The sequence below is a fragment of the Hoplias malabaricus genome, chromosome 5 (genome assembly GCF_029633855.1).
Source record: "Hoplias malabaricus isolate fHopMal1 chromosome 5, fHopMal1.hap1, whole genome shotgun sequence".
NCBI classification, from domain to species: Eukaryota; Metazoa; Chordata; class Actinopteri; order Characiformes; family Erythrinidae; genus Hoplias; species Hoplias malabaricus.
Genome location: NC_089804.1, coordinates 25,553,600 through 25,578,831, shown reverse-complemented (window position 1 = coordinate 25,578,831; position 25,232 = coordinate 25,553,600). Strand labels below are relative to the sequence as shown.

At 41.0% G+C, this 25,232-nt stretch overlaps 1 protein-coding gene across 2 annotated transcripts; it reads right to left on the bottom strand.

Moving 5' to 3' along the window:
• Positions 1 to 1,895: 1,895 nt before the first annotated feature.
• cldn19 (claudin 19) lies at positions 1,896 to 15,878 on the bottom strand. Of its 2 annotated transcripts, none has more exons than XM_066672173.1 (5): positions 15,128 to 15,878; positions 9,186 to 9,350; positions 8,201 to 8,285; positions 7,272 to 7,418; positions 1,896 to 4,419 (listed from the first exon to the last, which is right to left on the bottom strand). In XM_066672173.1, exons 1-5 carry the CDS (start codon positions 15,348 to 15,350, stop codon positions 4,383 to 4,385), a joined length of 657 nt encoding a protein of 218 aa, XP_066528270.1. In that variant the 5' UTR covers positions 15,351 to 15,878; the 3' UTR covers positions 1,896 to 4,382. The 2 variants fall into 2 exon arrangements, with proteins under 2 accessions (XP_066528270.1, XP_066528269.1); XM_066672172.1 differs by having other exon boundaries at positions 1,896 to 3,917.
• Positions 15,879 to 25,232: the final 9,354 nt, after the last annotated feature.

The following is a 25,232-nucleotide window of genomic DNA, read 5'->3' as shown; positions in this document are numbered from 1 at the left end:
GCTTACAGCACATTTTCCATTGGTTTGAAGAAAGCCAATTGAAAAGCACCTTTTATTCATACATAGGGTTCTTATAGTGTTTATGGTTCTATGCAGAACACTTGTCTTTACTGAAGAACCTTGAAGATGTTTTTTTAAATGTGTAAAGTTGCTTGGCTCATTTTTAGGCAAAACGTCTGAGACCAAGGGTGTTAACAGGTAGTTTGTATCCCTTTACTGCAATAACAGTACATTTCTAAGAAGGCTTTACAGTGGATGTCAGAACACTGCTGTGAGGATTTGATGGCATTGGGCTTTAAGTCAAATACTGTGTCAGATGCCATTGGATGATTAGCTCTAGATCGCAGTTCAACTCAACCCCAAGGTACTGGATAGAGCATCGTTACGCCATTTTACAAGCAATGATTTTCGATGGCGAGTTTGTGCAGTTGAACAAATGAGACATGGGAGCACATTAAAGTTGAACTCTCTGATCATAAGGGGTGTCTACAAACTTTTGGACAGTTACTGTAGCTTTATTTTGTTCTGATCTGAGCTTCACTCTAAGCCGTTCTATTAATGACTTTGAGTGCAAGTCATGTCCAACGGGGCAGAACCGATGTTTCACCTTCTGAAGCAATTCCACCACATCGGGGGGCCAGAGGGGTGGGGAGCACTCATGGAGAAAGAGGGGAAAACAGCACATGAGAGCAGTCAGGTGTGAAGAAAGAGGAAGGACAGTGTAGTGATGCTAATGCCTAGACATCGTCTGACCTGTTTTTGTACTCAACCTCATTCAACTCGGGCCAGGCTTGTTTCCATTGATTCCAGTGATTCCAGCTACAAACTGGAAATTTGTCCAGATTTAATGCTTGATTTACTGCACCATAGACCACAACCTGAGCCCAAGTAAACAAGCCCCACCCACACCCTTTTACAGCAACCAGGTCTCCCCTCTAACTGCACAGAGAGATAATGGAGACATCCACAAGATCGAGAGCAAACAACAACTTTTCATTTACATTTATATATATTAAAAATTCAGTTTTGGATTTTGTTGGAATTTTTTAATCGACATTGTTGATTGCTTATGGAATCATTTATGTACATCCTCACCAGTAGAAATGTGGTTAGAGATCAGATACCACTTCCTTACGGTTCACATCCCACATGATTCTTTTTTTCATTGGTGGACTGTTCTCAGTTCAGCAGTAACACTAAGGGGTTTAAAAACTTCAGGGGCACTGCTGTGTCTGATCCACTCGTACCAGCACAACACACATTAACACACCACCACCATGTCAGTGTCACTGCAGCGCTGAGAATTATTCAGTACTTAAAGAACACCTGCTCCGTCGTGGTCCTGTGGGACTTTTACAGTGTGAACTTGTTTTATAAATTAAAAAAGATTTTCAGTGACAACTCACTATTTATGTTGCCATTTAGATCCACACTGCTATTGTGTGAGACAGATATGGGAGTAGGGGAGGCACGATGGCGCAGCAGGTAGTGTCACAGTCACACAGCTCCAGGGACCTGGAGGTTGTGGGTTCGATTCACGCTCCAGGTGACTGTCTGTAAGGAGTTTGTGTGTTCTCCCAGTGTCCGTGTGGGTTTCCTCCGGGTGCTCCTCCCACAGTCCAAAAACACACGTTGCTAGGTTGATTGGCGACTCTAAAGTGACCATAGGGGTGAGTGAACATGTGAGTGTGTGTGTGTTGCCCTGTGAAGGGGTGTCGCCCCCTCCAGGGTGTATTCCCACCTTGTGCCCAATGATTCCAGGTAGGCTCTGGACCCACCGTGACCCTGAATCGGATAAGCGCTTACAGATAATGGATAGATGGAGATATGGGAGTAAATCATAATTAAACTAAGCCCATAAATGTAAAAACCACAAATGAGTTAAGCGTTGTTTGTTTTATATTTATTTCAAAACAGAGAAAACAGAAATCATTTATATTTATTGGAGATGATACATACTTGGGATATTAGGAAACATGTTTGATGGAAAATATACAGGACAAAAGGGATCTTGATTACAAGCTAACGACTGACCATTGCATCCATGGCCTCTTCAAAGACAAAGTATAACAGGAGATAAGTGCCTTTCAATGCAAGCTGAACATCATTCCAGACGTGGTCAGGAACGTCCATTCATCAAGACAAATCATGTGCACACTACGGGTTTCATGAGGAACAACCCTAATACAGTAGCACTGAGATTCTGAAGCAGGTCTGGATTTTATTGGGGTTTGTAGCTGTAAACCCCCCACCATTGTTTTCTCCAACTCTACAGTTTATTCAGGAAGGACAAGCACTGCTGGACTTGACAAATTAGCAAAAATAATAACAAAAGACAGTGTGAGTCAAAAGCCTTGTTATAAATCATCGGTATTACACTACACAGGAACCACTTGTACTTGCATAATGAACTGCATCATTACATACCCTGAATCAAGTCTCGGAAAAGGGAGGGAGATACACAGAGAGGAACTGAGGTCTAAGGCTATCACAGAATCAAACAGAAGTAGCTAACAATTTTGAGTTTATCAAACTGGGATCATGTAGAACCCAACTTCTGGCACACTTCATGTTGAATTTCAGGTCGGGGTCTGTATGTATGTCAATGCATGTACGTAGCTGTCAAGAAGTATTTGCTCCTTCATATTTGTCACACTTAAATGTTTCATATCATCAACCTAATTTTGATATTAGACCAAGTTAACTACAGTAAACTCAAAATTTTGTGAAGAAAATATGGTTCTATTCTACATTCTCTTTGTAAATGTAATTGCCCAATTAGCTACAAAACCACCGCTGACTCAACCCTGAACTCAGAGGAACTCATCTGTTGCGAAGAAACTCCAACCCAGAGAGACTGGTAGGCCTTGCCCTTAAGCGAGTGAGTGCCTAACACTCTGCAGACTGCTGAAATAGACTTTCAATCTTGAGAGACAATCATCAACGCATGACGGACTAATTCTGTAACGACTGAGCAAACTTCAATCTGTGGTGAGTGCCCAGTTGCCTCTCAACACTGTGTGTCAGTTTCACTACAGTCAGGGCTACACCTGTCTCTCCTGGCTGGACTTTCCCCTCGCCAGAGAAGTCCCACTTGAGTCTCACAGATACTCAGAGTCCTGGATCTATGGTGCTGTGTAAACAGACCACTGGTTCTGCCTGTGATAATGTCACTAGCCACACCCAGGCAAGATTGCTGCCTGAAGGGTTGAATCTAAACATCATTGAAATAGAACCTGTCTGTCCATGGGAAGCATGGTAAAATATTCCAAAATGCAGCACACGAAAAGATCCAAAAACATAAAAGACATTGCTAAGGCTCTGGGACTGTGAGCCACAATCAGAGCCATTTTGTGTTTACATGTGTTGTCTGTTCCTTATATGAAAATTAGTTTGATTTGGAGTGTGAGTATTATGCCAAAATATAAGGGATATTTTTTTTCACAGCACTGTATGTATTTATAGTTATGTACAAACATTTTGACACCTTTTGTTGTTTTATAACTATTTTACCAATGTGTTAAACTCAGACACAAATAACCACCAAATTGGTGGTCACAAATCTCACCAATTGTTTTGGTGTTTTGCACTGGATACAGCACAATAGCATCTGCATTTTTTAATAAGGCAATCAATCATAAGCATTTAAAAAAACAAACAAAAATGGGTGAACATTGTGTATTACAGAGATACATCATGGGTTTCATATCATTTCCATTACCATTTCCTTTGTTTTTATTTTTATGATGATTATAATGTATTTCTTATTGTTTTCTTATTCATGGATTAATTTATTACCAAGGGAGTGTCTTGTCTGTTGCCAAAATCTAACACAGCGTGAGACCAACGCAGCCGCCCCTCTCCCAAACTACAAGTACTGCTCCCCTTTGTCTGGTGGAGAACTTTTAACATTTGCTCTGCAATTTAAAAGAAAAGAACATGTTTCAGTAAGTATAACAATGGCAAGAACCTGAAGACAGTGGGCTCCAGGATTTGGATGGCCACTGTTTCAGAAGATGTTGCTCATAGCTTATGTTACAGAACAGAAATAACAAAACTGAAAACATTTGCTAGAACATCATAAATCCACCCATATTTTACATAAGACGTGTAAGAAGACTACATATTTACAAAGTGGTTTTTAGGGACTGGGACAAAGGGAAATGGGGGTGGACACAAGACAAATAGGGGTTCAACATTTCTTTGTTTATACAAGGGTTGACGAAAGGCACAAAGGTTTTTTATTTTTATTTATTTATTTTTTTAGGGAGCTTGAGCGGCAAGACAAAGGTCCAAATTTGGAATCTAGGTAGAAGGTAGGGAATGGGACAGAAACAGGGCGGAGCTTGGACAGTCCTCGAGTAAAGGCGGGGTAGGGGTGGTCAGTCAGGGAAACTAGTCTCACTCAACAACTCAGCCCTGAATTAGAGAAAAGAAGAAAGAAGAAGAAAAGAAGACAGTCGGAGAAGAACAGCATTAGAGGAAGAGACAAATCACAAGATTTTAGATTCAATTGGCTCCTCTTCAATTGGGTTAATTCAGTGGATTTGGAAAGGTTAGTAATAGATGTTAAGAAAGCAGGAGGTCGATGAACAGTGCCTGGCACCACATGATATATCTGACCATATTCACTCCCTGAGGCCACTGGTTTTGTTTATAACACTCGTGTGCAAAAGTTTGCCAAACAATGTTTTATGAATTTTCCCAGTGAAAATAATTTGATATATCTTCCTAAATATTTCCTATAATTTATCATCTAAAATGTGACTTTTGCTACTAATTTGAGTGCACTTTGTCTATTTATTTGCTGACTTTCACTTTTTGGAATAAAACGTGCCTTAATTTTTGTACAGGGCACCAATTATTAAGTCTTTTTACCAATATGCTTCTGTGTGTTCTCTATGGAGGATGTCTGCTTCATTTTCCATTATATATTACACCATTGGACCACTTTTGCACACAACTGTATGTACTGTAAAATGCAATGTTGCTAAAGATCTTTGAGAAGATAAATGACGAACCAGTGATAGCAATGTGTACAAATTATGTGCATATGTGGAAAACTGGTTGTTTTTATAACCAGAACTGTGTAGTGTGAAATATACAGAGACTGCAGAACTGTTGAAACTTTGGTAAATGTTGACCTATTACCGGCCTTTGTGTTTAAGAAGATAAATTACGTAACTAATTCAAAAGCAAAGTATTGTCCATTTTGGGGGTAATACGCTATGAAAAAGTACTTGGAGAGTAGTGTTAAATATCAAAAATATTTATATTTATAAATATGTTTCTTAAGTTTGCGATACGCCAAACAAAGTTGTGTATGTGTGTGTGTGAGAGAGAGAGTGATGGAGAGATGAGCTTTTGTTTAGTAACGAAATACATTAACATGAGATAAGGCCGCCACACTCTGGACATGCCACACCGTGTCCAAAATCAAGAATGCAATGCCCTTTTTAGCACGTCCATCCTGTTCTGATAGTAAGTTTGTATATTTGACTAAAAGAACACAATGTGCACAAGATATAGTTCACATTTCATGAATGTACACTATATTTTAAGTTACCAAACATGACAGATCAGCATTAGTACTTATTCTTACTCTTTACCTAAGCCTAACCCTTAATCTAACCATAACCCAAACTCTGAGTTCCAAAATGTTAAAATGACAGGATGGAATTCTGTGTAACAACAGTTTACAGCACTGTTTCTGTAATTCTCTTTCAGGTGGATTACTTGGCTTTAGTGAAACATTGCCACCAGTGGATTAGAGCTCATTTACTGACCATAAAATGACTACAAATCATAACCAATCACAACACAGAAGCATTACAAATATCTGGTCATTATCTGTTTGGATAACTTGTTGAAATGTTCACAGAGAATGGCAGTCAGTATGAAATCTTCAAGATAAACAAGCCAGCAATAGCTTATCAATTTGTACATTTTAGCATGGGTTTGAGAGGTGTTTTTGAGTCCTGCCAGTTTTACTGAGTAGTGGAATCTAGATGAGAAGAATATATAATAAACTTGAGATGGATGTTTATCAGCACTTTCACTGCAATGCATTCAGCAGATAAAGTAGAACACTGCATTCAAATAGACATGCTTTGGATGCTATGTTACAAACTATGCTTCAAACTGTGGCACGTCCATTGTGCTTTGGCCTTTACTTCTCCAATGAAACTGAAACTCAAATGGCTCATTGAGCTGTGGCCCGCGAACCTGCATTTCAGAGAGAAGAGTTTGACATTTCACTTTCCACTGTTCCAAAACTTTCATCGTAACCACTATTTATCTTAGGATGTGAGGCGTGATGAAAAAGTTTCCTTCAGAAATGCAAGCAAATGTAAAGTCCTACATTCCGTGTACAATCTCCCCTGGAAAGCAGGCCTCTCCTGTTGGGGTATTTACACATCATCTTTTTAGTATTTTTCTTTATGGAAGCCAAAGCCTCAGATCCCACTACGAGAGGCTGGAGTCCCACTGAAGGGTCAGCACAGCCATAAATAATGTCCCCTTATGTCTTGAGAGGAATAGCCTGTGTGTAAGCGGACAGTGAAAAGCTCATAACTCCTGGTCTCCTCAATGGAGTGTAAATGTAGCTATGGTCAGTGAGGAATGCAGAGTTTTCAACAGAGCTCCAACCAGGCAGCCAAGGCCAGGCCAAGAGTGAGGACTTTAATGGTCTTAACCATCATATTTTGCTATAGCTCTCTCCCGTTGGGTTTGTTTGTTTGGTCTACAATTTTTTTTAAACTTAGACTCTTGATTACACCACTGTTCACACTGGGCATGGCGGCTACATCCCCACAGTAACACACTCAGGCTAGTTCAACCTTGCAGCTCAAATTTGGTACATTTTACTTTAGCTATGATCTTTTCAAAAAGTGAAGGACGTGGACGCCTCTTCTTAAAAAATAGTTCAAATTTGTAAACATATCAAGGAATGTTTAAAGAGTCCCACAAGCAAATGTTGTGAATATAATTGTCTCTACCCTCCACATCCTTGACAAGCTTTAGAACCAAAGTGAAATCCAAATGAATTATGAATGTACACTATATGTTTTGTTTACGCTGAATGTGTTCGACTATGGCCTGTTGTGTGTGTAAACAGAGCCATAAAGAGGATTCTGGACTCCAGAAACAGATGTGTAATCATGATAAAAGGGGAGGAGCTCTGTCTCTTGTGCCTGTTTACACTGTCAGAGTCTGATGTAGCTGTAGTTGTGGGTTTTTTGTTGTTGTTTTTTGTTTGTTTTTACACGTACTCCCTGGCTGTGGAGGGTTGTGATTGCCGGTAGTACTGCTGCCCTCTTCGTTCCTCATTCATGCAAGAGCAGCAGAGGAAAGAGCCACCCAGCATCGTCAAGCAAGCCGCCGCCCATCCCACAAAGAGGGCGGAGCCAAATTCATACCTGCAACAGAGATAGGGGGTCAATTTATTGAAAGCATATTGTCCTTAACAAATGTTATTTTCCTACATAGGCCTTTCCAGGGGAATAATATTGGCTTAATTTATATGAAGTCAAAAACGTAAATCTCTATTTATTCATTTTACAGTATTATAATAATTTAATTATATTTTTCCCTTTTTCTGATTTACTATTACTTGAGAACAGTGACTCATAATGAGCAGACCTTTTCTATTCATTCACTCATCATCTGTGATCACTTCATCCAGATCAATGTAATGGTGGATCCAGAGCCTACCTGGAATTATTGGGCAAAGTTTAAGAAACCATCCTGGACAGGCATCAGTCCCACACCCATGGGAAGAACACACAAAACCCCTCACAAACACTGACCCTGGGATTGAACTCAGAACCCCAGGAGCCTGGAGCTGTGTGGCAGCAACACTATTTATTGTGCCACCCACAGCTTATCCACTCAATTTAACAAAATGTCAGCTCATTCGGCAAGAACCGTGCACAGTCCATGGATCTATAGCTGATATAAGAAGAAGATAGATTGTAATCCAGATCCTAGCAACGGATATATTTCAACTTTGAGTGGAATCCACTTTGTCCCACACTCTTACAAAACTGATATACCTAAATATCACATTAAATTACATTACTGTTACTATAGTATCAATGCAAGCAGCAACATCACACACAGACACACTGATTTTGCCAAATGTCTGGGGCATTACATTGAAATCAGTCTGGGTTGGTTAAAAACACTACTGATACCTTACCTGGCGTTTACAGGTGTGTTGGGATCAAAGAAGTGGTAGGAAACTTGTGTGGCATACCAGGACACAGACACTAGTGTACAGACACCTAGTGAAAACATAAATATAAAAAAAAGGGTTGCTTTAGTGAGAATGTGCAGAAATTTCCATCTGTTTATTTCCAAGCAGCTCATCAACTCCAGATACCGCCAAACTGCCCACTTCCTGTTTACTACTGTCTGTCAGTGGAGACATAAATGATATTGGAGCCTGAAGCCCCCGAAGAAACCACAAGTACAACTTAATGAAGAAATGATGAAAAGCAATTAGGGAACTTGTTTACTGAAAATACAGTGAAAGGGAATGTGACACGTACTGTTTCTTTGGTCCTCGTAAAATTGGTTCTGCTTTCAGTAGCTCTACTCTTCTCACGATGGAACTTGGCACACACTGACACGTTGGAATGCCAAAGATGTGTGTGCATATAGCTGTATTAGGACGTTATAACTTCACATTATAACACCACTTCCTCCTGATCAGGGTCATGGTGTGTCTGAAGCCAAGCCAGAATTTCACACACTCACAGCTGGGCACAATTTCACACAGCCAATCTACGTACCAACATGCGTTTTTGGATTGTGGGAGGAAACCCGAAGGAAACACATGCAGCAGGGAGAACACAACAAATCATCTCCTCACAGACAGTTATCCGAGTTGAGGATTGCACCCAGGACCTCGAGGCACAGGAGTTGTAAGTTGTTACTATCGTATTCACACCCGTTAATCTGTCATTGCTCTTCTAGGAAGGCTTAACACTAGCCGTTGGAACATTGTTGTGAGGGTTTGATTGCTCTCCGCCAACATGCTTCCAATAGTGAGAACAAATACTAAATACTAATGTTAGGTTGTTAGTTCTGAATCACAAAGTTCTGTGTTCAGAGGGTGGGATAAGTCATTCTCAGGTGTGTTCCAACTTTTGAACCTATACTTCTGGCATATTCAGACTCACCTGCGAGTAGAAAGAGTCCTCCTCCAGCCACTGCGATTTTGTTCTTGGTGGCGGGGTTGTTGTCGCCCACTTTGGTGCACTTCATGCCCACCACGCTCACAATGATGGCGATGAAACCCATCAGCACAGAGATGACCATCAGTGCTCGGCATGTCTGGATATGTACTGGGCAGATCATAAAGAGAGATGTCCACTCATGACTGCTGTTACTCAGTACTATTAACATTTCTATCCATTTATTTAAGGATTGTCTACTTAAGAATGTCATAACACAGGTGTAAACATCCAGTTTTTAATTTCCTATTGGACAAGCAAGTGTCCAATAGCTTTTGGTTATGTGGTATGACCAAACGTTGGAGGACACCTACTTATCCAACATTTATTCTGGAATGAGGGGGTGTTCATTATTAGCTTGTCCCTACTTGTTTCATTTCTGCTCTGGGATAGATATAGACCTTATTCATTATATGTTCGACACCACAGCTCAATAGTTAGGGCCTATATACCCTTCTAGCAGACACTGAACATTGGGAAATGTGACCTGTGGCTTTGCATCTACTCAGGTGATGTTTACACTGTCAGAAAAACTGTCCCTGTGGTGGGACCCTCAAGTACCTTTAGTTAGGGAATGTAACTGTACCTTATTCTATTATAATTGTAGATTTTACAAGCTTTTATAAGTAAGTTGATTTCATACCTCTCATTTCATCTCCAGGACTTACATATTACATATTATGTTCTTTTACTTTACAGAGGTTAATAACGAAGGTTTGCAAAACTTCACCATTCCTTCTGGAAACGAGAATGTAACGTACCTTTAGGGAACAGAACTGGACTTTAAAACTAATGTTGTACCTTTTAAAGGTATATTTACACTGTTTGTACCAGTAGTGAACCATTAGTGTTCTACCACACCTCTGATTGACATTATTCTTCATGGCCATGTGTCCCATCATGGCTCTGCATTGGAACATCTTTCACTGTGAAATTCCACAGATATCCCACACACTTCAGTGCGTACATCACGCCGTAGGAGGGACATTTTTACATGTTTCACACAGAGGGGATTAGTGTGGCTTTTCCCACAAAGGGGGATTGTTTTCATGACGCTCTTTGCATCTGGCCGATGACAATATGCTACTCTGACTTATAGTTTTTAAATATCTAAAGGAGATCAGTCAACAGACCCACCTTGGCTTTTGAGCGTAGATTTACAGTGAAGAGAACCCTCCCACCAGTTTTTATATAAATTATTTTTTCATTATTATTAACTGTCAAAGCTTAAGAACCACTTTAATCTCATACAGCCTCAGAGGGGCCAGGGCAGGGAACTGTCTGATGACAAAGCACTAACCAAACCAATTAGTTAATGAGAACTGAGTTTGGAATCATCATAATTTGAATCTACACCTGACATCAGAAGCAGAGCAAAATCAGGACGGCTGTATTATCCCGTGTTTTCTGATTTAGGCAATCCACAGTAACCTGACTGGGTGGTCTTATTTCACAGTGTGTGGGTTGTAGGAGCTCCAGATCCCAAAGCAAATGCTCTGAACGAGTGATTCACTTTAAGAAAACGATAAGTCTGTCAGCAAATTTCACAGTAGTGGTGAGAAGGAAAACAAGTGGCCTCATACAGGAGACGAGGCGATAACGTTTCCAAGATCTGAAGCAGGAGTCACCATGTAGTGTACAAATGGCTTCTTCATTTCCAGCAGAGCCAACCGAGCCAACTTTTTCAACTCTGTAGGACCTTAGTAAACTGTAATTCTACTTATGACCCACCCACCGATCAGGCTTGGGGGACTGTAATTCTGCTCATGACCCTTAGCAAATTCAATATTAGAGGAAAGAAAGAAAACAAGAGGCCAAGTCACAAAGTAATAAAACACATTTCTGGACACTTCAAAGATGAGATTTGAATAGGGATCAAGCAGTAGACTAAGTTTAGTGGCGTTTTTAGGATCTAGATTTGAAGAAGGAGGAGTGAAACACTGGCTTTTTAATGTCTGATGAACAGGAACAGATCTTCTTTTGCTTTTTTCAAAGACGCTTAAGAAATGCCAGAATTCTACTAATGATCCTTAGCAAATTCAATAGTAACGTTAAGAGGGACAAAGTATGATCACGTACAGGAGACAAAGCCATAAACTATGTTTCATCACGTTTCAAAGGCGAGGTTTGAAGCTGGGGGTCGTCAAACAGACCTTTTCAACTTTGTCAAAGATTTAGCCTTAGCAAATTGAACGGCAGTGGCAAGAAGAAACACGAGTGTCTTCAAACAATAATATTTCAAAGGCTAGATCTGAAGCAGGAGCCACTGTGTAGCGTAACAATGGCTTCTTAATTTCTAACAAGGATCAGCCAACAGAGCCACCCACCGGTCAGGCTTTTTTTTTTTAACTCTGTCAGAGCTTAGGAAAGTGTAATTCTGCTCATGACCCTTAACAAATTCAACTGCAGTGACGAGGAAGAAAACAAGAGGCCTCATACAGGACACAAAGCAATAAAACACAATTCTGGACATTTCAAAGACAGGATTTGAAGAGGGTGTTGTCATGTAGTGTTTTGATGTCAGATTTATGCGCAGAGAGGTCTCCTTTGAAGGAAGATTTGAAGATTTTTGTGGCAAATAAGGGATTTTTATTTTTTTTATCTCGCCAGCTTTCATCCCTCCCTGGCTTTATTTCTTGGTTTGTATGGAAGGAGTCTGCACTGACCCAGCAGGGGTCTTCTTTGATCCTGGGGTCCTGTTTGAATAGGAGTAGTTAGAGATGGGGTTAGTTGAGGGGCGGAGGCCACCTCCCACAAGCCTCCAGTCAGTGCCAAGGCTGGCCGTGCCTGGCACAAACAAAGAAAGGCCAGTGAGCGTGCACTGTGGCCGAGCGCATACTTCAAGAAGATGCGTGTGTGTGTTTTAGGGCATTGTTCATTGTCCAGTCACTTGTGGGCTGTTTCGGACGTCATATCAGAAGCACCTCTCTGTGCATTCCTCGCTAGAAATGGAGACTTTTTTGACGTCATTTTTTTTTCTTATCTGAATTTCTAGTACTATTTGCTGTCTGTAGAAATCATTCATTTATTCATTCATTCATTCATCTTTTGGAACCTCAAACACACTCTAGACCGGGCGCCAGTCCATTACAGAGCATCACATGCTTCCCCATGGCTCACACACTCAGTTTTGCACAGCCAGTGCACCTACCAATGTGTTTTTGGGCTGTGGGAGGAAACCCACACAGACACTGTGAGAACACAGAGCCTGAACCCACAAGCCCAGGACCCTGGAGCTCTGTGGCAGTTTCATAGCATGTAGCGCCACCGTGCTGCCCCTTTAGAACTCAATGAACAACATATACAGGCAAACAACAGCAGATATATAAAAAAATATTTAATAATTGTTTAAGGTGTAAGTTTCCTATCATATAAATCTTTAAAAATGCATAACAAGTACTTAAAGCCTCAGTCAATTCAACAGTACTCTCCTGACCACTCACTAAAGTGTTATAAAATGACATCGATATCTAATTTTTTTGTCAGAATCACACTATATATATATTACTCACAAATTTTTTTTTACAAGGTCTTTACTCATAGGCCTGTTATTCTACGTCTTCCAGATTTGTTTATACTTTCTGGCTCTTTCCACTTTCACCCAACATCTGCGCAAGGAGGCTTTGTCTCCACTGTCCAGCAGTCAGCTGACCACACACATAATAACAATCACTCAAGAAAGGACATCAGAACGGCTGGCGAGAGGGCAAACAATGCCAGCCTGTAGGAGGCTGTGTGTATATACATCAGGCAGAACATTGCAGTCACTATCCATCCAGAATGACCTAAGAGTGGGCAACAATAGCACTCCCAAGGGAGGGGACAGTGGAATCAGACAGTCCCATCACCCTTTGTGGATCCAGAGCTGAAGATTGCAGCACGGGTTGTACAGTAATCAGCTGTGTGTACTGCAGTGTTATCCTTGAACCTTCCGTTCCTCCATCTAATCATGTGTTCAGCTGAGAATGTATTCTTTAAATCCATAAGGCTAAATATGGACATTACTTTTCGCATTATTGGCAATTAGTGCAGTGCAAAAGTCAGAGACCACCCTCGATTTATGTAAGCAGTAAATTATTGTTTCTAAGAGATGGTTCATATATAAGATTACCACTTGCATGGGAAAGAAAAAGGTTACAATTTGGGGCTTTGAACAACCATGCTGATAAACAACACGTAAAACTTTCATCTGTGGATCTATTGGAGAATATCAAGCTAGGTTTTGCTTTAGATTTGGACAAAAACACCAGTCACTGAGTCTATCCTTCCATTATGAGAAGACAACTGAACACAGTGGGTCTGAAAGGATGGTGGAGTTGTCCATTACTAATAAAAGTAAATTGACAAAGAAGTCTTCGGATCAAATAAAGAAGCTGCTGATGTTCTCAGAACAGTGTGTTTGGGATTATCTGAGATATTTGAGACTTCATTTTAAAGTTGTTGAAAATATCTGCCCATATTTGTTATGCAGTAAACATAAATTGACCATTTAAAATTGTACATCACAATATCAGTGAAACCAACAGAAATCCTGTAACATTATCAAGAAAGACCCTGGAGGTTTAGAAAAAGTCACATCAGAATAATTAGCTTCAAGCCTGTTTGAGATGATGTGATAATGTATGTCTAGGGTATAGCCCATCATCAGATGTAGGCCTATTAGAGCACCAGGAAACAATGCTGATGCATTGTGTGGCGCAGTGCGTTTAGCATTCTGGACATATCTGTGGCATTTGCCTCAACACTGGCCTTTTCTTCTGAAAACAACTGCAATTCATGCCATCAGGACAATACGCTGTTTTTATAACAGTGGGGTGCAAAGCAAGATGGTTAATTCATTTCTTGAGGGAGAAGCCACAAATATATTACACTGCTTCAAAGTTGGTAGGAATCCATCAGAAGTGTAGCATGGCTGCCACAATAGTGGATCGTAAATACAGACTGATGTGGGTGTGTCACTGTTGCTCAGAATAAAACAAATGAAGTTTTTCACTGAGGAGTGAGAGAGTCTTCTTTGGACGCGAGCGAGACAGAGGCAAGAAATGACTGCTTCTCATTAAACACCAATCAAGACGCCACCGTAAAGCTGACACTGACAGTGGCTCTAAATATTGATTAATAGCCGAGTAACAGTATCCCACATTATTTCAACACACTGTTGTCGCCGTCAATAACAGCCTCGCTGAGGTTGTCTCTGTGCCACACGAGGCTTTCATTAACGTTTGCAAAACGTTGCATATTTCAATGTGACGGATGTTACAGAGTCGAATCAAGACCATATGTTTGCAATGGTTACAGTGCTGATTGCATTTTCTCATCTTTCTTTCCTGTCTTCGTTTGACGTCTGTTAGCCTTCGGGGGATTTAGGGTGAATGGGTTGGATGGAAATTTGAGATCAGTTTGAATATTTCTAAAATCCTACTTCTTAAAAACGTTCCTTCAAGGGTCTTAAGTGGAGACATGAGGACCCTGGGCTTTCAAAGAACTATTAAGCTGCATAGATGACTCCAAACCTCTTATAAATGCTTCTTTAAAGAACATAAATGACCAAATTGGAGTCAGAGAACCCTTAGTGGGACCTATTGAGAATTTTTTTTGCTTGTTAAGAGTCAAATCTCCTCATCACAAACTTCTTATCCCTCTTTCACTGATGTTTACATTCTATATTCCTCTAAAAATAAGACATGTGCAAAAAGATCCTACACAGTATAGAACCATAAACACTCGTATTATATATTAATTATTCTTTAAAGAACAGTAGAACACAAAGGAATTTCATATATTATTGTGTACTCTCCTCATTAAAAACTTACATCCTGCCATTCCTGACCTTTCCACACTATGCCCATCCCAGAAAGGTGACCCGGGCTAAACTTTGCGATACTTACTATCCAGGGAGAGCAGGGAGTCAAAGATCTTGCACTGCACCTGTCCCGTACTCTGGGATGCGCAAGACATCCAAAGGCCTTCGTAGAGCCCTACTGCCATGATGATGGCATCCCCTGCGTATGAGGACTGCTTCCACTGAGGAAGCACAGTGGTGGAAATAATGCCGATCCATCCTCCCAAAGCCAAGAAGTAGCCCAGCAGCTGAAATCCTGAGTTAGCCATGCCTTTTCCAAGTCGTTCTTTCACTCACGTCACTTGAAAACAATTGGTTTAAGTCGGGTAAACTACTTGTTAGGAACCTATGAAAATACTTTCAAGAAAAAGTCAGGAACCTATCAGAACACCTGCTCTGATTAGAAACTTTCCCATAAAGACATTCACACAGTGTCCTCACACAGACCAAGCACCAGGCCCTTCAGAATGAATCAAACAAACAAAGGGAATCAGTTTCTTGCATGCTCCAAATTTCTGATCACTTGCCGCGTCCTCTTGTCGATCTCGGTCACTGTAAATGGCATTTGGAGGTGTCCTCACTTCTGTCCAGGGGACTGGCGTCAGTCGAAAGAAGCAGTAGCCTCTATCCTTGATGGGAAATTTGTTTAATGCCCTTAATAGGAGCTTTTTTTCCTTACTCCTTTCGGAAGTGTACACCAAAAGCACCGGACAAAAAGAGACCCTATGATGGCCTGGCTTTGCTGTTAGGCTCAAGCTGAAAGCTGCTCTGGAGACTGCATAACTGCTCTAATCACACTCCAGAAAGACTGGATGGTGCTGGTGTGGTTGGGGGGATGAGCAGCAGTAATAGAGGGTTTGGGTGGGGTGGTGGGGGGGGGGGGTACTTCAGACCTACAAAAACAGCACTGAGAGGCTGAATGCAAAAGAGGGGGCGGAGGGTCAGAACTCCCAGTGAACTCTGATTGGCAGACCCTGCTAAGACATGCCCACTAGATGGAATGCAGCAGATAGAAGGGACCTGCTCATTATACCCATGTGTCACTAGCAAAGCTAAACCTCTGAATCAGGGCCTGTAGTAGATTTTGCAATCTCGCCTCAGTTCTGTTTACAATGATGGTTATGCCATTTGGGTTCCACAAGTTTCCTGAGTGAAATCTTAAGAGACTGTGGCAAAGTTAGTGGGAAGACAAAGTGGTCGAGGCTCTTCTTTGCCCTATTTGCATCTGCTCCTTAGCTGACCTTCTGGGAGAAGCGCGCCTGTCCTGGAAACCTCACAACAACACACATAAATCAGGCTGTAAACCAGTGTCCTCATGAAAGGAAGTGTCGCCCCCAGACAAAACCTCCTGCTCCTGCTGGAGATTTAGAGGCTGGCCTATGACAGCTCTAAGGATCTCCATGGGAACCTTGCCCAATGTAATCCTTGGGAGCATGAAAGCGAGGGAGAGTTTGAGGAAGGAAAGACAGTGCCTTCTGGATTAGTCACACAATCGAAAACGGTGATCGTGCCTTGATCAAATGTTGAGTTAATGTGGAATTTCTTTTGTCTAATTAAAATATTTCAAATTCCACAAATATCTCTGTGCTCTATGAAAGATTATGAAGATAGTAAAACAAATGCCACTTTAATTCAGTCCTCTATCAGGATCTGTACTTTAGTTCTGTGGATATGATACTGAGCCTTTCGAGTTCCACACATTTCAATGGAAAACCCGCTCTTTTTTAACTCCTCTGTGAAGGAAAGCTCATTTTGCACGTGAATATTATCCATCCCTCATTGGCTGTCACTTTGCGCAGTAGTGGCAATGATTGGATTTGATTGGATTAAAGATGGGAAAACAGCTTTGGAAAAATGTCCAAACTCAGGCTGATTGTCATAAATCTGTGCTATTTTTAGAAAGGTTTAGAAGATTAATAAACTGCAGAAGTGCAGCTGAGGTATGAATAGGCCACGCTTGACACATTTATCCATAATTATATGCAATTACTGTGGGCACCTGTGGCCTAAAGTTTAGAGAACAGGGCTTAGGACTGAAAGGTAGTTGGTTCAATTCCCACGACCAGCAAGAAAATTGGGGGCGGTTGGAGTGAATCCACAGCTGAGGTGCCATTGAGCAAAGCACCGAACCCACTGAACCCTGGCGCTGGGCGTGTGTGTTCACAGACCCCAGTGTGTGTGAAAGTATGAAGACTAGGTGAGTAGGTGTGGCTATTACTGAGAAGATAGCTACAATGATGATGTATCTACATTAGGGTTGCGACGATACACACATTTCACAATACAATTACGATCCATTTAGTCTCCCAGCACTTTGCGATGCCGTCCGCTTCATCAGGACAAGCTGAAGCGAGCCGGTAACTAATCTGAATAAGCTCCTTATTCCCCAGGTTCTTAGTCTGATGTTCCATTCCACCTTAAATTGTGCTTTAAATTAAACTGGTTCTGTTGCTGTGCCGGTACCTTGTCCTGATCATCAGCAAAGTGCTGAAAAACTAAAGTGTGGCTGTGGAACTACACAATCTATAAGTTTATAGCTCTTTTACTGCGATTGGTGCCAAATGTTGTCTAAAAGAGCTCACTATAAAGGACTTTGTCACTAAAATCAACGTTTAACACGGAATATTGCGTATAACGTAAGTGTTCAGTGATATTTCTCATAGTCAGCAGTGAGGAAGGTCCTCCGCCTTTATTGCTGTCAGTCATTATACCACGCCCTTCTCTGCTGATGTCCCGCCTCCCACGCTAGATCAGGTCCAAAACTCTGAATTTGAAAAAAAAAAAAGGATCTGAAAGTGAAAATAAGATCTGTGACTGAAAAAAAAATATGAAACTAAAAAAATAAGATTTGAATCTGTAAAGATAAAATCTGCAACTGAAAAATATAAGATTTCAAATATCAAAATATATAGGAAATTGAGAACTGAAAAAAACATTTTTATTAAAAATTTAAATAATTGAAACAAAATTCTATTTAAACTGAAAAAAAATCATCCTACACTTATTTTAATTTTGAATACGTTAATAAGATTTGAACTTTCAGTTTAGATTTTTTTTAGATTTTTTTTTCAAATGAACAAAACCTTTGACCCTAATATAGCTCCATAGCTAACCAAAACAATAGCATGTCGTTGTTTCCTCAGTAGTGTCGTCATAGTAACACAGTATTCCTAATAATACACCGTGCCACTAGATGTCGCATGAAATTATAGCACGCCTCAGAACTATGTCCTTCTCTCATTAACGCGGGTTGACAAACAGCTCAGAATGATTTTTAAAATAAAATCTTAATGTATTTTCGATTCATAGTTTGTATCATATCAAAACCCCAGTATCGAAAAAAAAAAATTATATTACTATGTGTATTGTGACACCCCTAATCTACATTCTGTACAAGCAATACCTACTAGAGCAGCTCTTGCCATATTCATTATTAATTGAGATGTATCTGGAAGCTTCTCTTGTGTTTTTTTTTGTAATGGCTTACAGTTCTACTGTAACCTCCATGTCTGTACTTCTTTAACCAGCCCTATTTATTCTGATTAATTTCTTGTGCACTACTGTGATTCTGCAATTTCCTTTCTCTCTCTCTCTCTCTCTCTCTCTCTCTCTCTCTCTCTTCTTTCTCTTCCCCATATATATATATATATATAAGGGAACAAAAGTTCTATGTTTTCTATGTCTCGCTTCCAATAATAGGACAAGAACTCATCCTAAATAATTAGAACCTTTTGTTTAACACCTGACAGCATTTGCAAAATTACCCCATTTGACTCGTTTAATACTAAGCCAAAAATAATTTTCTCCTGTTTTTTTTACACAGCTCTTTAATGAGTTATTCTATAGTGTACCCTGCAGAACTGAGATTATCTCCTGAGTCCAGGTTCACAAAGATCCAGAGGTCATGGATGCTCTGGGCCCCCTGGGATTGATGTTTTTTTTTTTTCCATTTCAGAAAGGGAGGATAATTATCTAGATAGCAAACGTTCCTCCTTTCCCAGCAAGGCCACGAGATTGCCCCCTGTCCACTCCTCCGCCCGAAACATACCCAACCCACCCGCACCCTTCCACTATATGAGCACCCACAGTTTTGCTGTTTACATTAGAGTGGATCTCAGTGAACTGTGAGGTTCAGACAAACCCTTTTCCAAACACCTCTTCACCCCATCTCCCTGCATGGATTAAAATACCGCGCAGCCATGCTTGTGTGAGTGTGCCTCCACAAAGCTCCCAGTGGGCAGCCAGACAGAACTGAGGCCCAGGGGGGAAGTAGTGGATGGTTGGATTGGAGGGAGGTGTGGCAATTGAACCTTCAATCACCTAACTTTAGTCTAGCCATCTTTACCTTTTGAAATTGTGAAGGCAGGGGTAAAAAAAATGTTTAAAAAATGTAAATACGACTATTTTCACACAATATATAGCCCATATCAGTGATCATTTTTTGTGACAGTATCATCTGCCAGTCTAGTCTCAAGGTGAATTTAAACTGATTTGACTAGATGACCATTCCCAGGATTCGTACACTGTGTATGCAATATAGTTCTCCTTTCATGGACGTATATTTTAATTTCTCATGATTACCTACACTGTAAAAAATTGCTGTAAATTTACAGCAAGTCTGCTACAGAATTTTATTGTAATACTCAATTACAGTAATATGCTGTAAATTTGAAATACAGTAGTGTTCCTCTAAAAATACGGTAAATTACTGGGAACTCTGCTGCCAGTATTTTACTGCAAATTGTAGTATTTACAGTAAATTATTGTATTATTCAATTACAGTAATATGCTTTAAATTTGAAATACAGTAGTGTTCCTGTAAAAATACGGTAAATGACTGGAAACTCTGCTGCCACTATTTTACTGTAAAATTTACAAGAAATTTTTTACAGTGTAGTGTTAAAATGTTAAAATCATCCTTAACGCTGCCCTTAAACTGGATCCAGATATAATCCTAACCCTATGTCCAAACCTAACCCTAAATGTAAGCCCCACACATAAACATAACCACACTCCTAAAGGCCAGTTAATCCTTCTGTGTCTAATCTACACTATAAGCAATGCATAGTCCCACGTAGACGCAAAACTCCAGTTATATATAATATGTACCTATAAAATGTACCTATTACCTTTTTATATGTCATTTAAAAGGCAATAAAACAATAATTATGTACTAAAACTTGCAGAAATATGTCCTCTTTTAAGGACATTCCCTTATATACATTAATAAAATCTATAAAACCTGATCATTGGACTAGCGACACCCATACATTTACATTCAACTCTATCTGTCTTTTCATTAACATGTATCTGTATGACCCCAGTGATTGCAAATCCCTTGTGGGCTCTTTTTGTTGTAAGAGAACTATTGCTGCTTTGTGCATCAGCTGCTACCTAAACTAATCAGTAGCTACTACAGCAGACCCCGAGTAATGAGGCCCAGATTCAGAGTGAAGCTTCTTCAGAGTTGAGAAGCTGCAGTGGATTATAATAGAAGCCCCTCCCAACTCAAACCCCAGCAGCTTAGGACTTTGCTGGGAAACTCTGACCATTCAAACGGCCATCTGGTCAAGTTCAATGCTGGCTAATTAGCGCTGAGTTATTCAAAGGAGGCTTTTTCACCTCTGTAGACAGCAGTAGACTTCATGGAAAATAAGAAAGAAATGCTACATTGTGCTGAAAGAGAAGAAATCACTTGTTTGTATTTCAGCTTAGGTAGATGATGAAGATAAATAAAAAGTCAGACAACATCTCAGGTCATTTTACAGTCCAAACACGCCATCATGTATTTCTCTGAGGAGATTAAGTATAAGGGATTGGAAAAGTCATTGGAAAGTAAGTGTACGTTTTCAACTTTCAGAGACAGAGGAAAATCAAGATCCAGATCTGTAAAAACCCACAGGTGTTACTGTTAATTCTTGTACTGTGAGAAGACAGCAAAACACGTTGAACCACAGAGGCTGCTGGTGTTCACAGAATAATGGACTGACCACCCCAGAGTCCAAAACACCAACCCTTGACACGATAGTGTCCTATAGGCCACTGAATCTAAATTGGTAATTCATTCATTCATTCATTCATTCATTATCTGTAACCCTTATCCAGTTCAGGGTCACGGTGGGTCCAGAGCCTACCTGGAATCATTGGGCACAAGGCAGGAATACACCCTGGAGGGGGCGCCAGTCCTTCACAGGGCAACACAGACACACACACACACATTCACTCACACCTACGAACACTTTTGAGTCGCCAATCCACCTACCAACGTGTGTTTTTGGACTGTGGGAGGAAACCGGAACACCCAGAGGAAACCCACGCAGACACAGGGAGAACACACCACACTCCTCACAGACAGTCACCCGGAGCGGGAATCAAACCCACAACCTCCAGGCCCCTGGAGCTGTTAATTACCAATGTAGGGCGGCACGGTGGCACAGTCGCAGTCACACAGCTCCAGGGACCTGGAGGTTATGGGTTCGATTCCTGCTCTGGGTGACTGTCTGTGAGGAGTGTGGTGTGTTCTCCCCGTGTCCGTGTGGGTTTCCTCCGGGTGCTCCGGTTTCCTCCCACAGTCCAAAAACATACGTTGGTAGGTGGATCGGTGTCACAAAAGTGTCTGTATGTGTGTGTGTGTGTGTGTGTGTTGCCCTGTGAGATCTGGCGCCCCCTCCAGGGTGTATTCCTGCCTTGTGCCCAATGATTCCAGGTAGGCTCTGGACCCACTGCGACCCTGAACTGGATAAGGGTTACAGATAATGAATGAATGAACATAATTATAGATAATAGAACTGGAAATATAAAATGTAACCAACCTCTTGGACTGAACTGCAAAAGGGTGTATTTTTTTTTTTTTTTGGAAAAGCTGAAAATATGCCTCTCAAAAAGACCAGACCCTGAAATTCAAGGTGAAGGGTGGACTCACAATAATATACTTGGTGGTTTACTTAATTCACCAAGAATATACACAACAAATTATCCAGTGTTAAATCAACACTACTTAGAGTGTTTATTAAACACTAATAGTGTTGATTTAAAACTGGTGAAATTGCTGTGTAGTCCGGACCAACACAGGACTTCCACAGAGCAAGTAATATTTGGATATTAGGGTGGTGTTAGTGTTTGTTGCACAAGTGGATCAGACCCAGCAGCGCTTTTGGAGATTTTAACACCTCAACAACCAAAAAATATCCAGCCATTAGCATCCTGTAGGTCCTGTCCTGTAACCACTGATGACCAGTTTTAAGATGCCTATTGAACTGAGTTAGTTAGGTTATTGGAAATTAAGGGACAGTTAGCGTTGTAAGGGGACTTCATACTAAAATGTGTAGTCTCATTCACCAAATATCAGCATTCAGTCTTATCCTTACAGAAATGCACAGTTGTCTGTCCCTTTAAGTATACCACGATAAAATCTCTGACATTTTGAGGAGTGGGTGTTTTTCTAACTTGTGTTAACCATGAATTGAAGTCTACCAAAGTTTGTTTCTGCAGATCTGCTAAGGTTAATCAATTTGGGATAAGCCACCAGCCAGAGAGGGGCTTTGTACTTTCATGTACATAACTTATGAGGTGAAATGAGTATCATAGTAAGTGTTCTATCCTATCATGCCCTAATGATCTCATGCCCCCATCTGTATGAAGCTTCATGACCCTGTCCAGATTTGCCAATCAATGTGCAATGAGCCCAGAAGCACACAGCCCATCATGGAAAGTGGGTGGGTAAATGTTGCACCTGTTTTTCCACTCCCCTTTCCACAGACTTTTGCCCGGGCCCTTCCAGCACTAAGCCGAGCTTAAAAATCAGCTGACTTGATCAAAGAAGCCGTGTCATATTGTGGCTAACAAGACCCGAGTGTTCCTAATGCATGGGGAGACCTCCCAGACGACGGGGACTTGCACTACTTGCCCTGACATGGGAAAGGACCGACTTTTGTTCTTTTCGTTTAGGAGTCCTGTAATTGTCCATTTAGGCTCTGTAATTGCCTTTTTCCATCCTTCTTTCCAATTCTCCAAGTCCTGAGACTTCCCTGCTACTCCTCCTTCGCTCCAATTGTCAGGTCAGACCAGGAAATTCTCGTCCCTTGGTGGGAAGCATCTTTTCTCCCTCTCTATAGCAAACGTCTGGAGGGTCCATGTTGGGGTCTTAGAGCTCTCAACATTAGCGAACTCTGAAAAGAAATAAGCGTAAATAGGGGGCCCACCTTATTTGCCTGGTGCAGGACTCTGCTCTTGTCCGTATCCGGATAGGCCCCTTTGTTGCTAGCGGCCCCTCAATAGCTACCGCCACTTGACCCCTAGGAAAAAATCAAGTTCAAGTGGCAGCAAGGAGGCCCCTGCTGAAGAGTGTCCACCTGGCATGGGTGGAGTGTGACTATCCTTGATGGCTGGCTATAGTCAACATGCCCTTGTTACACCGGCTTGAGCCCTGGGGCACAACAGCTGAGCTGGGCACAGAGGCTGAAAATGGAGGAGATTAGGAGGGTAATGTGTCGAACTAATCCACCATTGTGCTATAGCCCTTAGCTCTTCGGCAGCCCCAAAGACAAGAAGGGCATTCTTCCATCCAGAAAAAACCTAAACTAAGGTAGAGGGATGACTAATATTCTGATGGAACTATATTAACTCTTTGCATGAGACTTTGCAAGTCAGACTCCCAGATGGTCTGGCTTTGGAGACTTGAGAAGTTGTTTGTTATGGTGGTCTTTGTCTTTTGTTAATGGGGTCACATTATCCATTTTTTCAACAAAAAATGATCTAGTTCTGGGATCCTAATGATATGAAGAATGACTCTGGAATATGCTGTGGTCAAAATACCCCAAGGATCCAACACCACAGCAGCTGCCTACCCCTGTCTAAACAGCCCGGTTCAGTGCGGGTGCCCAGGAGTGAGGAGCAGAAACTGTTTTTTAGTCCTCTCCCTTTATTAAATAACCCTTTTCTCTACATTTAATCAGCACAATTATTTCTTAAGATCTGAGGTGTTTGTATTGTTCATGGTATTGGTGGTATTATCAGAAACAAGTGCTGAACTCAACAAGGTATTCATATGTATCTAAGATCTCAGATTGTATTCCGAGGAACTCAGAAAGTGAAACTATGCTCCACATGATGTCTCTGTTTAGACCTCTCCTAATCTATGGACTAAGTAAATTAAGCAGGTAAACAGCTTCTATCCTTTGGTTCACGTTCCCCATCTGTTGCTCAGCTCAGCTCAACCCTGTGGCAGACATGCCTGGCTTTGGCCTGGGGTTACTATGGCGATGTTTGATGACATCTTTATTTGACAGGCCTGAAACAAAGAGGCTCCAAGAATCCATGCCCCTCTCAGGCCACAAGAGAGCTCCGAACTGCTCACGTTAGCACATGCTGTCGGCTGAAAGTGCTAATGGGGGGATTTCCAAGAGGATGCTGAGAGTTACTCATGCTGAACTTACTTTTTTTTCTGAAAAAATGCCTCTCTTTAGTTTTAAATAGTAGCTGTAAAGTGGCAGTTTTGACTGTTTAGAGCTGTGCAATGACTTCAAATATGGATTTCAATGGAGTCAGTAGGATTTACAGGTAATGAGTGCATTACCAGTACAGTGTTGCACATTGTTTGACATAAAGTCAGTTACAAGTGCACAGTTTTTTTTGCAACTCAGCTCACATTGTGGAGAGTTGGGAATTGCTTTCACCGTCATCGCAGACTAGAAGCTCAACGGAGTTTAAGAATTTCTAGTTTAAGAGTTTAAGAACTGACCACTACTAAATGTTACCCCATAAAAGTGTATTCTTCTTGCAAAGTTTGGGTTGAACTTTCTGGATTTAAATGCAACTTGCCCAGTGCTGATTCACCATTGAAAAGTTGAGTTTAAACATGTAGCCTACTATGCAGCTGCTGGTTCAGAAATGGCTTGGTTTAAATAGCATTGAAATACAGTGATAAGTGTAAACTGACATTGTGATTTTAGCTGCCTAAAATATAGTCCCTTTATATATAAGCAATTTTGACCAATGAGGGGTACTTCCTACCACCCAGAGTCCCACATCAGCCCTCATCAAGTCCCCTTGGTTTTCCAGGCTTTACTACAATGACTTGGAGTCTGTCCCAGGCCGGCACTGGAATCATTCAAGTCTAAGGGGCAATAAGGAGACAGTTCATAGCAGTGGCC